Source organism: Symphalangus syndactylus, chromosome 10, assembly GCF_028878055.3.
Source record: "Symphalangus syndactylus isolate Jambi chromosome 10, NHGRI_mSymSyn1-v2.1_pri, whole genome shotgun sequence".
Lineage (NCBI taxonomy): Eukaryota > Metazoa > Chordata > Mammalia > Primates > Hylobatidae > Symphalangus > Symphalangus syndactylus.
In genome coordinates, this window is record NC_072432.2 from 105,880,712 (window position 1) to 105,893,584 (window position 12,873).

A 12,873-nucleotide genomic window follows, 5' to 3' on the forward strand; every position below is an offset into this window, starting at 1 on the left:
TAGAAATCAGAACGGATTTGAAAAGGTAGAAAGTTCTTAAGGTACTGTGATGGTGGAAATGTTTCCCTTTATCTCAGGGGACCACCTGCAGAAATTAGTATGTATACTCTGGATTTTGAAGAATGCAAAAGCCTGGTGTATGACTTCTTCCTGAAGAAAATCTAAAGGGTAAGAGAAAAGATGACTAGCCACTTTGATGGAGGGAATGAAGGAGAGATCGGTGTGCGGTCTCCAATGTCCCATGTTGCAATGAGTTAAAAAACTTAACCTTGTCTAAGGATTGTCCCTGGTGGTGTCAGACTGTAAAATCCAAAAGCTCTTTCTTGGCTGGCATTATTACTTGCTGGTCATTCTATCTACATGCATACTGAGCGAGAGACATCGCGGGAAGCACATACCAGGCACTCCATAAATTTTTCAGATTTCCCAACTGCTTCCAGAAAGGAGTTTCCGGTTAGGCACGGCGGCAGCGAAAGAAATAGCTGCAATGTTTGTGGAGCAGCTGGGACCCAGGCCTGTGCTCCCTGTGAGGCACGCCCGCCAGGGAGCCTCGAACCGGGCGGAGACAACGGAGAGAAGCCCTGTGTCGGAGCACCACTCCACCAGCGTCCGGTCCACTGCTGGTCCTGCACAGTCGCCATTCGCCCCGTCCTTCCTGCTAGCCCCGCCCTTCTTGCTAGCCCGCCTCTCCCTTTTTGCTTTCTCGACCCAACCCGTTTGCCCTGCCCCGCCCACATGCCCCGCCCCACTTGCCCGGCCCCTCTTGTTGTCCCGCCCAGCCCTGCCCCGCCCCGTCCTGCTGCCCCGCCCCGTCCCCCTCTCCCACCCCGCCCGTTCCGCTGCCCCGCCCCGTTCCGCTGCCCCTCTACGTCATGCTCTGCGACCCCGTCCCGTTCTGCTGCCCCGCCCCGTCCTGCAGCCCCGCCCCCCCAGTTGCCCCACCCCATTCCGCTCTCCCGCCCCGCCCCGTTCCGCTGCCTCGCCTCGTCCGGCTCTCCGGCCCCGCCCCGTTCCGCTGCCCCGCCCCGTCCTGCTCCCCCATCCGTTCTGCTGCCCCGCCCCGTCCTGCCTCCCCGCCCCGCCCCGCCCCTCCTGTTTCCCCGCCCCATCCCGCTCCCCCGCCCCGCCCCGTTCCGCCGCTCCGCCCCGTCCCGCTGCTCCGCCCAGTCCTGCTCTCCGGCCCGGCTCCATCCCGCTGCCCCGCCCCGTCCCGTTCCGTTCCGTTCCGTTCCGCTGCCCAGCCCCGCCGGTACCCACTAGCTAGTAGCGGCCGCAGACGCCATGGGGACCGCCTCGTCGCTCGTGAGCCCCGCGGGCGGGGAGGTGATCGAGGACACGTACGGGGCGGGCGGCGGCGAGGCCTGCGAGATCCCGGTGGAGGTGAAGCCCAAGGCCCGCCTGCTGCGCAACTCGTTCCGCCGAGGCGCGGGGGCGGTGGCGGGGGCCGGGCCCGGGTCGCTGCCTCGCGCGGCGGGCGCGGGCGGGCTGCTAGGGGCTAGCTTCAAGTCCACCGGCTCGTCGGTGCCCGAGCTGGAGTACGCGGCGGCCGAGTACGAGCGGCTCAAGAAGGAGTACGAGATCTTCCGCGTCAGCAAGAACCAGGAGTTGTTGTCCATGGGCCGCCGCGAGGCCAAGCTGGACACGGAGAACAAGCGGCTGCGGGCCGAACTGCAGGTAACGCCGGGCCAGGCCGGGCCGCGACGCCGGGAGACCCCTGGGAAGCACGGCCGTCCTGCTCCCTCTCCAAACCAAGCGGCTTTGAAAGTTCGGCGGAAACTGCCCATTTTAATTTGAGAGGCCATATTCTCTTCGAGTCTGAAATGATTCCTTAACTCCCTCCCCTTTTTCTGTCTCTTTTTTTGGAGACAGGGTCTCGCTGCGGTGGCACGATCGCGGCTCACTGCAACCTGGAACTCCTGGGCTCAACGATCCTCCCGCCTCAGCCTCCTAAAGTTCTGGGATTACAGGAGTGAGCCACCGCGCCCGGCCCCCGCTTTTCTATTTCTGGTTTATTCATTGAGACACTTAGAAGTTAGCCGGGAAGTGTCCTGAGGAGGCAAATGCCAGTCTCCAGCTCCACTCGCGCCCCCGCGCCCATCCGCTCAGAAGGCCGGTGACATCTGTTGAAGCAACTCAACAAACTCTTCCTAGGAGTTTTACCCCCCTCCCCCCCATAAAAATTTTACGTGGGGCTCCAAAGTGGGGCTCATGTGTCAGTTTCTTTGTGAAGTTTCATCGCTCTTGCATTTTAATGGTCTTGACATGAAAATTTCTGGAAGCCTCCTGATTCTCACCATGGTTGAAAACCTCTAGATGTAGTCAAATTTTCTTAGTCCATTTGATTAATTTACTCTAAAAGCAATTATTGCATGTCCTCCATGTAGCAGGTCCATTATAATTCATTAAAATAGTATGTAAAGCGGCCGGGCGTGGTGGCTCACGCCTGTAATCCCAACACTTTGCGAGGCCTAGGCAGGCGGATCACCTGAAGTCAGGAGTTCGAGATCAGCCTGGCCAACATGGTGAAACCCAGTCCCTACTAAAAATACAAAACTTAGTCGGGCATGGTGGCACGCGCCTGTAATCTCAGCTACTCAGGAGGCTGAGGCAGGAGAATTGCTTGAACCCAGGGGGCGGAGGTTGCAGTGAGCCGAGATTGCACCATTGCACTCCAGCCTGGGTGACAGAGCGAGACTCCGTCTCAAAAAAAAAAAAAAAAAAAAAAAAAAAAAATATATATATATATATATAAAGCAAGAGGTTGCTTTTCTGTGAACGAATCTCTAAGACTTTCTGCCCTCAGTTTGGGGCCCCTCTGATCGTTGTTGTGTCGTTTGTTTACTCTTTACTGTGGGAGAGACTTATAGGCAGCCTAAGAGTTCCCGGAGTCGTTACAATCGGGGTGAAATAAATACCTCAGACTGATGTTTCTAAAAGAAAAAAAGCCTCCTGTCTTCAAGACTAGAAATTCTTGTAGTCAGGTTTTGTTGTTGTTGTTGTTGTTGTTTTTAAACTCCCTCATTAGCTGTTGTGTAATTATTGTCGTTGTCTGGGAAGAAGTCCGTATAGCAGTTTATCTGTTGTTTTATCAGTTTTCCTACTGGGCAGCCTTAATGCACTTGCATGTATAAAATGGACTCGTGCATTTCAAATATCTGATTTAATGTATCCAAGCCACTGCCCAACAGACACTGCACGTTGGAAACAACTGTGAGGTGGGGGTAGAAAAGGCCAAACCAAACAGGGCGGAGTGCAATAAGGGTTGGCAAGTGCCACAGTCACTCCTGTCACCAATCCTGATTCCCTGTGAAACATACTGGTTCCTTTCTCACATATCGAGGCATGAAAAAACTTATCCATATTCATTTCATTTATTGTGTCAGACATTTACTGGAGACCTGCAGTGTACCAGGCACTGTGAAGTGCTCAAGGGATGGTGAGATAAGACATAGTGCCAACGGGCACGCAGTCTCCTAGAACTACTTATCCTTCAAGTTAAGCCTTATAAAATGTAATTTTTACTATCACAAAGATGGAAAAGGCATAAGGAAGTTTAAGAGCTGATGCAGTGTTTCAAAAAAAGTTAATTTCCATTGAAAGCTTAATGTTGCAGTCTTTATTTGTGGTAGTTCAAGCATGCTTGCGGTTTTTTTCCATTACGTTTTGAATAAAATGGCAACATGAAGTTCCTGATAATTGGTAAAATAATAAGTAGACTTAAAATTCTAAGATACGTAACATATATATATAAAAGAATGTAAAATTGAGGAGCAAGACTATTTTTGTTAGGAAATAACGAGGTAAATTATTCTAGGCACTTCAAAAAACGTATCAGAAGATACTTCGAGAAAAAGAAAGTGCTTTAGAAGCAAAATACCAAGCAATGGAGAGAGCAGCAACATTTGAACATGACAGAGATAAAGTTAAAAGGCAATTCAAGGTAAATTCCTTACGTTTTTACCCCCAAAGCAACATGGAATAAAATAGTATATTCTAAAAGTATATATATAATGCGATGAATAAGTAGAAGTAAGTCATGTAGGATTCATGAAAGTTGTAAGAATTATTGTAGACCACTTTGACATTTTTGAGTTGGACGTGGTAAACTTGAGATCATTTCAAAGAAAAACGTATGAAAGTGAACATTTTAATAGTAATTTCGAAAAAAAGGAAAGCGTTTTTGTATGGGGAAAAGCATTTGGAAATGTTTAGGGATGTTGTATTATTGGTATTTAGTGGGAGAGAGACAAATTTCCTAAACATCATGCAGTGCATATGACAGACCCACACCACAGACATGCATCCTGCTGGAATTCCAGTGGCTTCCAGTTGCAAAACAGTAAGGTAAAGGTACTAGGACATTCACCCTACAAAAGAGGAAATCGAGGACCAAATGATTATTGGTTTTATGAATGAATTATTTTTCCCTTAAAGTTGATGACAAAACTTTTTGATTATGAAAAAGCTTTCAAAATTAAAATTATTCTTTTTAAAGATTTTTAGAGAGACCAAAGAAAATGAAATTCAGGACTTACTGAGGGCCAAGAGGGAGTTGGAGAGCAAACTTCAGAGGCTACAGGCTCAGGGTATCCAAGTATTTGATCCTGGGGAGTCTGACTCAGATGACAACTGTACAGATGTCACTGGTAAGTGTATATCCTATTTATATTTTGAGCTTTCAACATGGCTCTAATGACATGTAGAGCCAACTTTGAATTCTGCTAGATTTCTTTTACTTATCTATATTAGGTTTTTGCTTTAACTACTGTTACAAATAGTGTCGTGCGTTCTCTCTGTCAGCTGCTAAGACACCTCTTTTCCACGAAGTGTATGAATTTGAGGACTGAAGTTCCTTCTACCTTGTCACTCTGCCAACCCTAACCCATAACTTTTACTCTCTAGTCTAAGATAGCTACCCCAGCTCCCACCAGCACATCTGCATTTTAGCCAAGGGAAAGAAGGAAGGGGAGAACATGTTCCTTTCCCAGAAGGTACAACCTAAGATCACTTCTCAAATCCCATTAGTTAGAACTATAACTGGGAAGACTGGATAGTGTAAGCAGCAGCCAGGCAGACGTGTGTCCAACTAAAATGTAGGGTTCTGTTACTGAAGAAAAGAGGAGAATGTATATTGGAGTTAGTAGTCTCTGCAATGTTATTTCTTTACATAATGATGTATTCTTTGCAACTATCATTTAGAATACTTGCATTATAGTTCACTGAGTGGTTTCCAGTATAGCATTGTGAACTATTCAAAAAGTATTTGTTTTATAATTAAACAAATAAAACATGTTTTCTGGAAATAAAAGCTTGAAATCACAGAGCGAAAGGGTTTACATATTCTAAGAAAATGTTAATAAAGTGTGATTGATACCGAAAAAAGAAAAATATTCCATTTTAAAATGCAGTGGAAAAATGTAGTCACTCTCCCATTTATAATGAACTGTAAGTATATTCTCGCAAATGGATGCATTTTGGAGTAAAATATAGTAACTGACAGTTCCTTCTTAATTTTCACTGTAGTATCATTGGAATCTGACCAACATCCTGGAATTTTTATTGCTAACTTTTAAGGAAAAAAATGAAGGCCGGGCACGGTGGCTCATGCCTGTAATCCCAGCACTTTGGGAGGCCAAGGCGGGCGGATCACGAGGTCAAAAGATCAAGACCATCCTGGCCAACATGGTGAAACCCCGTCTCTGCTAAATACGAAAATTAGCTGGGCGTGGTGGTGCGTGCCTGTAGTCCCAGCTACTCGAGAGGCTGAGGCAGAAGAATCGCTTGAACCCAGGAGGTGGAGGTTGCAGTGAGCCAAGATCGTGCCACTGTACTCCAATGTGGTGACAGAGCGAGACTCGTCTCAAAAAAAAAAAAAAGATTCTTAATTGCCAAGAGTAGCTAAGAAAATGGTTTTTTATACCCCAACACAAGTCTTAGTGATTATTTCAGTATTGACATATTCAAATGTACAGTGTTTCAAAACTATTGTAATTGTCTTGGCAAGTTAGGAAAAAATTCCTTTCTAGGTCTTTTTTCATATTTTGTTTTAAACAGGAAGAAGGAACACTTGAGGGGAAATGTCACCCATTTGAGATTCAAAGAGCTACAAATAGTAAGCTCAGTTTTGCCAGAGATTTAGCTCAAATAACAATTTACTTACAGTTATCAAGGATGTAGATATTCTGACAAATATAATTGATGAGAAAATCATCATGTTCATAAGTAACTATTGATTCAGACATTAATTTTGTTGCTCTAGGAGGTTGACAAGGATGTTCTCCCTGCTGCAAAGAGTTTATGTCCTAATAAATTATGAATATTTTTATATTTATGTGTGTTAGTAACAGTCTGCCTTTGAGGTTTTTTCCTTCAGATTTTAACTGGTGCCTAAGCTGTACAGTTGGAAATGTTTTTTAGAATTTTTTTCTGTAAAATGTTTTTAACTTCCTTCTTCTTATGATTTCTTTTTTATTGTATTCTTGTTTATTTTCTCTTTCTCTTTTTAATCCACTCTTTGAATTTGAGATGATAACCAGAATTATGTTAATCAGTATCTTTGAACTTTGCCAAAAGTCGATGGCAAAGTATTTTCAAAATCATTGTTTGAATATTTGTAATATTTTAATATCTTTTAAAATTAGAAATCCTGTTCAGTATATGTGATGAGTTTTTGGACATTCAATAAGTTGGCTTTCACAAGATAAAAATCTCTTGCTGAACAGCTGCTGGAACCCAATGTGAATATTGGACTGGTGGAGCCTTGGGAAGTGAACCTTCCATAGGAAGCATGATCCAGCTTCAGCAGTCCTTCAGAGGCCCTGAGTTTGCCCATAGTTCTATAGATGTAGAAGGACCCTTTGCAAATGTTAACAGAGGTAATACATGCTGTTTGTCAATTACTTGCCTAGTGGTAGTGACTGTTCATGTTTTATAATCTTGTGCTAGAACTATTAATACCATTAGCAAAGCATGAAATTTGTGTTCCTAGTGCTTTCCATTGACAAACCATCATGCAGTGGGGCTGTAACAAACAAGGAAGGATGAGGTTACATAATTCATATGGGGATCAGATGGTACTCCTGCCAGCCTGGCCAGCCAGGTTCTAGTAACTGTGTTCTGGTCTGAATTCTCTGGTGTTTTAGTTGAGTAGCAAATTTAATGTAGATTAGCTGAAAAACAGTAGGTTTTAGTCTTTCCCTCTGCTTGTTTGATAGTGCTGAAGATTAGAGCAGGTTATGGAGCATAATACCAAAAAGCTCTATTAGGTAATATAGTACAGTTTTCCTTCCACATCCACAGATCCACTCAACCACTGATTACAAATATTTGGAAAAATAACAATGAAAATAACAATACAACAATAAAAATAGAAATAAGAAACAATACAGTATAACAACTATTTACATAGCATTTACATTGCATGAGGTATTGTAAATAACTAGAGATTATTTAAAGCAGGGGTATCCAATCTTTTAGCTTCCCTGGCCCACACTGAAAGAAGAATTTCTTTGGCCACAAATAAAATACACTAACACTAATGATAGTTGATGAGCTAAAAAAAATTACAAAAAAGTCTTACAATGTTGTGTTGGGCTGCAAAGCCATCCTGGGCCACATGAGGCCCACGGGCCGTGGATTGGACAAGCTTGATTTAAAGAATATGGGAGGATGTGCGTAATTTATATGCAAACACCACATGATTTTATGTAAGGGACCTGAGAATCTGTGGATTTGGTATGTGAGGGGAGGTGCTGGTACCAATCCTCCATTGATACCAAGGGACAACTGTATTCATACCCCAAAGAATATTTTCCTTATTTTTATATAACATAGTATCCAGAATAGCTCTAAGATCCGTTCAGAATTTCAATATCAGTGCAGACTTAAGAAGTTATAAGTAGTTCTACTCTTTTTCCTTAAAACCGTAGTTATTTCTCTATCAGCAAAATGAAAATCATTTTTAAAATTGTGCTTCTTGAAGTAGCCAAATATGTGTTAAATTTTTATTCTCACTAAATATAGTTAGCATAAGGCTACTTTTCTTTTTATGCCATTCTTTTAACTCAATATATTTCCAGAATAATAAGAAAGTCAAGCTGTAGGTCCTCTTGGGAATGTAGGCTAACTTCAGGTAACAAACTAACTGAGTATCTCATGTAAAATTTTTTCATGACACTTGACTGGAAGCACTGGTGCCTCAGGGGAGACCACTGGTGACATTCATTGCTTCAAGTCCTAGGATAGAATTTGAGTTTAGAAAACTAATTGCCTTCGAATATATTACTCTAGAAGGTATGGCAGTATTAACATGTAAGATCAGATTCCATTCTATGATGCCTGTTACGTTTTTTAAACTTTTTTAGAATGATCAAATGTGTTCTGGTAATTTTTTCATGAACTTGAGAAATTTTATTTTCAGATGATTGGGATATTGCTGTAGCTAGTTTATTACAAGTTACTCCTCTGTTTTCACATTCTCTGTGGAGTAACACTGTCAGATGTTACCTCATTTATACAGATGAAACCCAGCATGAGATGGATCTTTTCCTTAAGGTGAGGATATTTATAAATTCTGTATCAACCAATTTAAAATATAAGTTAGTATCATATTCTGTTTCTGATACTACTGTATCTCAACCAAATAGTTTCCTACTAGATTATATGTCTTAAAGAACAGTAAGTGTCTTGGGCTTTTCTTAAGAGAAAATATTGTTCAGTATTATACGTAAAGAAAGGTGGTGAATTGAGGGTTTATTTATTTATTTTTACTTTCTGGAATTAACTTTCCTAGGACAGGAGCTAAGACAGAAAAAGAAGGTTTTAACTCGTTTTAGTTTTAAATGTCAAACTAAGGTGTTGGAACTTTCTGGAGTTTGTTTTGTTTGTGTGTTTGTTTGCTTGTTTTGAGACAGTGTCTTGCTCTGTTGCCTGGGCTGGAGGGCAGTGGCACAGTCATAGCTCACTGTAGCTTCAAACCCATGAGCTCAATTAATTCTCCTGCTCAGTCCTCCAGAACAGCTAGGACTACAGGCACACACCACCACATACAGCTAATTTAATTTTTTTTTTTTTTTTTTTTTTTGTAGAGAAAGGGTCTCATTGTGTTGCCTAGGCTTGTTTAGTGAATTCTTCATTGCATATTCTCCACAATGTTTAAGACTCTTGTTGATTGTGTCTACTTTAGTTACTCTCTCTGCCAGCTCTATCCTTGAGTCTGTCTCAGGGAGTAAAATTTTCTCCTTACCACGGTTTAAATTTTCCAAGGCAGCCGTTGGAGTTATTCTAAGGCAAGGGTCACTATAGCCACTTGGTGAAATCTGGCCTGCTGCCTGTTTTAAATGGCCCAGAGAAAAGATTGGTTTTCACATTTTAAGTGGTAGAAAAAAATCAAAAGGAGAATAATATTTTATGACATGTGAAAATTATATGAAATACAAATTTTAGTGTCTGTCAAGTTTTATTAGAACATTGCTGCACTCATTCGTTTACGTATCATCCATGGCAGCACTACAACACCAATTCAATGGCAGAGTAAATTGTGATAGAAACCAAATAAACCACAAAGATCCCTGCTAAAACAGCCAAGTTGTTAAGCTGTTATTATTTTTGTAGAAATATTTGCTATCTAACCCTTTATATAAAAAGCTTGCCTACCAGTGTTCCAAGGGAATTATATAGAATCTGTGTGTCACATGCTATACCTGCTATATTAACATCTTCCCTGTTGTTGATTACCAAATTCATTTAGCTTTCCTTTGTGATATTATTCAATTTTAATAAAAAGATAAAATATTTTAAAGCCCAAAGCTTCCATCCAGTAATTGAATATGTTATTCCCAAGGACATTTTGAGTGTATTACTAATTTCTTTCGTAATAATAGTCATCATTACTAACTTAATTATAGATTTATGTGTTTTTAACTTATATTGCTCTGCTTTAGCATTCTGATATATCATGGTGGATGTTTTTTACTATACAGATTTATGGATCTATATTTTGCATTCTTTATGACAATAAAACAGATTGTTCATAGTAATAATAACAAAAAGAAACAAATACTAAAGCAAAATAGCCTAATACTGTCTCCTGTTGTTCTAAATTTATTATGAAATGTCATTTTCTGAGCTAGAAAAAGGCCAAGTTGCTAAGCTATTATTATTTGTATTTGAGAGAAACTTGCCTTTTTAAGATTTTCTTTAAAATGTGATTATTTTAAAAATTTTATATGAAAAGATATCCAGTATAACCTGTTTTAAAGCATGCTTTTTATTTTAAGTAGTATGAATCTCACTTGATCTTTAGTTAAATACATTAAACTTTTGTATGTTTTCATTTGTTTTTAGGACTATTCACCTAAACTTAAGAGAATGTGCGAGACAATGGGATATTTTTTCCATGCTGTTTATTTTCCAATAGATGTTGAAAATCAATACCTCACTGTAAGAAAATGGGAAATTGAGAAAAGTTCTTTAGTTATTTTATTTATTCACTTAACATTACCAAGGTAAGCTGAAAAAAAATATAATTTATTATAAGCAGTAAATTGTAAATAGAATTGAGATTGCCAAATAAGCTTCAAAGATAAATTTTAATTGCATCCTTATAATAAAAAAATCCATGAAATTCAATAAATTCTACAACTGTTTCACACTTAAATAAAATAATTAAAAGTTTTATGCTGTTAGACTTGTTTCATAGGTCATATGATCAACATCTTAATTTATAGCTTATTTTAATCAGAGTTTGGCAAATATAGCCCAAGGGCCAAATCTAGCCAGGAGTTTGCTTTTGTAAATAAAGTTTTATTGGAACACAGCCACATTCATTCATATATATATATGATCAAATCAAAAGGAGAATAAATATATCTATATATATTTATATATATAGATATATATATATATTTTTTTTTTTTGTCGTCCAGGTTGGAGTGCAGTGGTGCAATCTCAGCTCACTGCAAGCTCTACCTCCCGGGTTCACACCATTCTCCTGCCTCAGCCTCCCGAGTAGCTGGGACTACAGGCACCCACCACCACGCCTGGCTAATTTTTTGTATTTTTAGTAGAGACGGGGTTTCACCGTGCTAGCCAGGATGGTCTCGATCTCCTAACCTTGTGATCTGCCTGCCTTGGCCTCCCAAAGTGGTGGGATTACAGGCGTAGGCCAACACACCTGGCCCATTCATGTATTTTCTACAGCTGCCTATATACTGTAATAGCAAAGTTGAATCTTTACAACAGAAACCATATGTCCTACAGAACCTGAGTTGTTTACTATCTGGCCTTTTACAGAAAAAGTTGATAACCCCTAATTTCAATAATCAACATTAACCTTCATTGTTTTCTTTCTTTGGATACAAACTGAGAGGTATTTGAACTATATGTGTTACATATAAAGTTCATGTACTTGATCACTTGTATAGGTGTTGAATCATAATTTACATTTTCTGAGGAGCTTACTATTTAAATAGACCCAGTAAAGTGAACAATGTTCTTATAATGTGAATATAATCATGCTAATGAATCTTGTCTGCAAGTAAAGATTTTTTTTCACCAGTTAGATATAAAGGACAAAATTAGTTTAATAAGAGGCTAATTTTTCTTTCTAGATTTACTGTCTAAATTTAACCTTTCCAAAGCATTTTGCTTTTTTAATTGTGGACCAACTCTGACTTTAACTGTGTATAGATATATGTAGGGCCTTAAGTTTAACCAGTTTCCCTGTAGCATAGCCCATTGTAGACCCTTAAGACTTTGCCTAGTGGCCAGGTGAACAGGGAACTACCTGGTCAATGAGCCTTCATCCAGAATAAGTTTAAGGAGTTCTTCAACTTGATTGCCTTCAGTAGGGTTTCATTGCTATCCACCCCTTCCCTTTTCTTTCCCTGTTTTTATATTTATTAAGGATATATCTTATCTTATTACTTAATGATTGAGTAGTTTTTTAATCTTAATTGGTAATATGTTATTTATTGTTACATTATTTTTTCTAATTCTTATCTTTGATCCATAAAACCATTTTGTTTTTTCTTTACATTAAAGAAACTTTCTGGGTGACAGAGCATGACCCTGTCTCAAAAACAAACAAACAAAAAAAAACTTACTTTTTAATAAAACATTGTATACATTATTTTTACACTTTAACATTTATTTTTCTTTTCCAATTTTAAACTCTTCTTGATGTTTTCTTCCCCATTTATTTCATATTTTATTACTTTTGCTTAGATTTCAGTTTATCTCCTTTTAGTAAAATTTTATATTGTACATTTTTTAAAATTTTATTCTTGTTAAATGAGGATTTTAATTTCTTAAATTTAATAATTTTAGTCTCTACTTTGGCTTTATTTTACTTAAACTTTTCTTATTCCCGTTGCTTATTATTTTATTATTTGTTTCTTTCATGCCTGTCAAGAGGTATGGCAGTGGGGATGGGCTCCACACCACAAACAGGGGCTGTTGGAGCCTTTGTTTCAGATTGCACCTTCACCTACCCTGACGACTACCCCATCCTTTCCAAAAGATGAATCTAGAAAAGCCTCTCCTTAGCAGCTTGGAAGCTCCATGGACAAACACTTTCCTGGTCAATTATTCCCTGTGTGCAGATGGTATCCACAGAGTTATTTGAAGATAGTGTTCACTGGCTTCTCACACTATTCAGGCCTCTTATAAGAAATTATGAAGCTCAAAATGTATGGTTTTGGGGTATGAAATGATTAGATTTGGAGCAAACTATGCTAACAACATGCCTAGTTGTAGGCGGGGAAGGTAGGCAGGAAGTCAGGCTTAGTGAGGTGCACAGGCACTGTGCCTCTCAGTGTCACTGACCGGAGAAGGTGCATTAGAGGGAAACAGCCAGGCTCCTGCACTGCTTTT

At 40.0% G+C, this 12,873-nt stretch overlaps 1 protein-coding gene across 4 annotated transcripts in view; it reads left to right on the forward strand.

The window, feature by feature from the left end:
• Positions 1–1,168: 1,168 nt before the first annotated feature.
• The window catches only part of NPHP3 (nephrocystin 3), a 44,723-nt gene continuing 33,018 nt past the window's right edge, over positions 1,169–12,873 (forward strand). For all 4 annotated transcript variants that reach the window (XM_055295414.2, XM_055295415.2, XM_055295416.2 and 1 more), the window contains exons 1-6: positions 1,169–1,674; positions 3,815–3,940; positions 4,496–4,646; positions 6,723–6,875; positions 8,420–8,553; positions 10,345–10,505. In XM_055295414.2, coding sequence (XP_055151389.1) covers positions 1,282–1,674; positions 3,815–3,940; positions 4,496–4,646; positions 6,723–6,875; positions 8,420–8,553; positions 10,345–10,505 — 1,118 coding nt within the window. In that variant the 5' untranslated portion in view covers positions 1,169–1,281. The remainder of the gene's footprint in view (positions 1,675–3,814; positions 3,941–4,495; positions 4,647–6,722; positions 6,876–8,419; positions 8,554–10,344; positions 10,506–12,873) is intronic.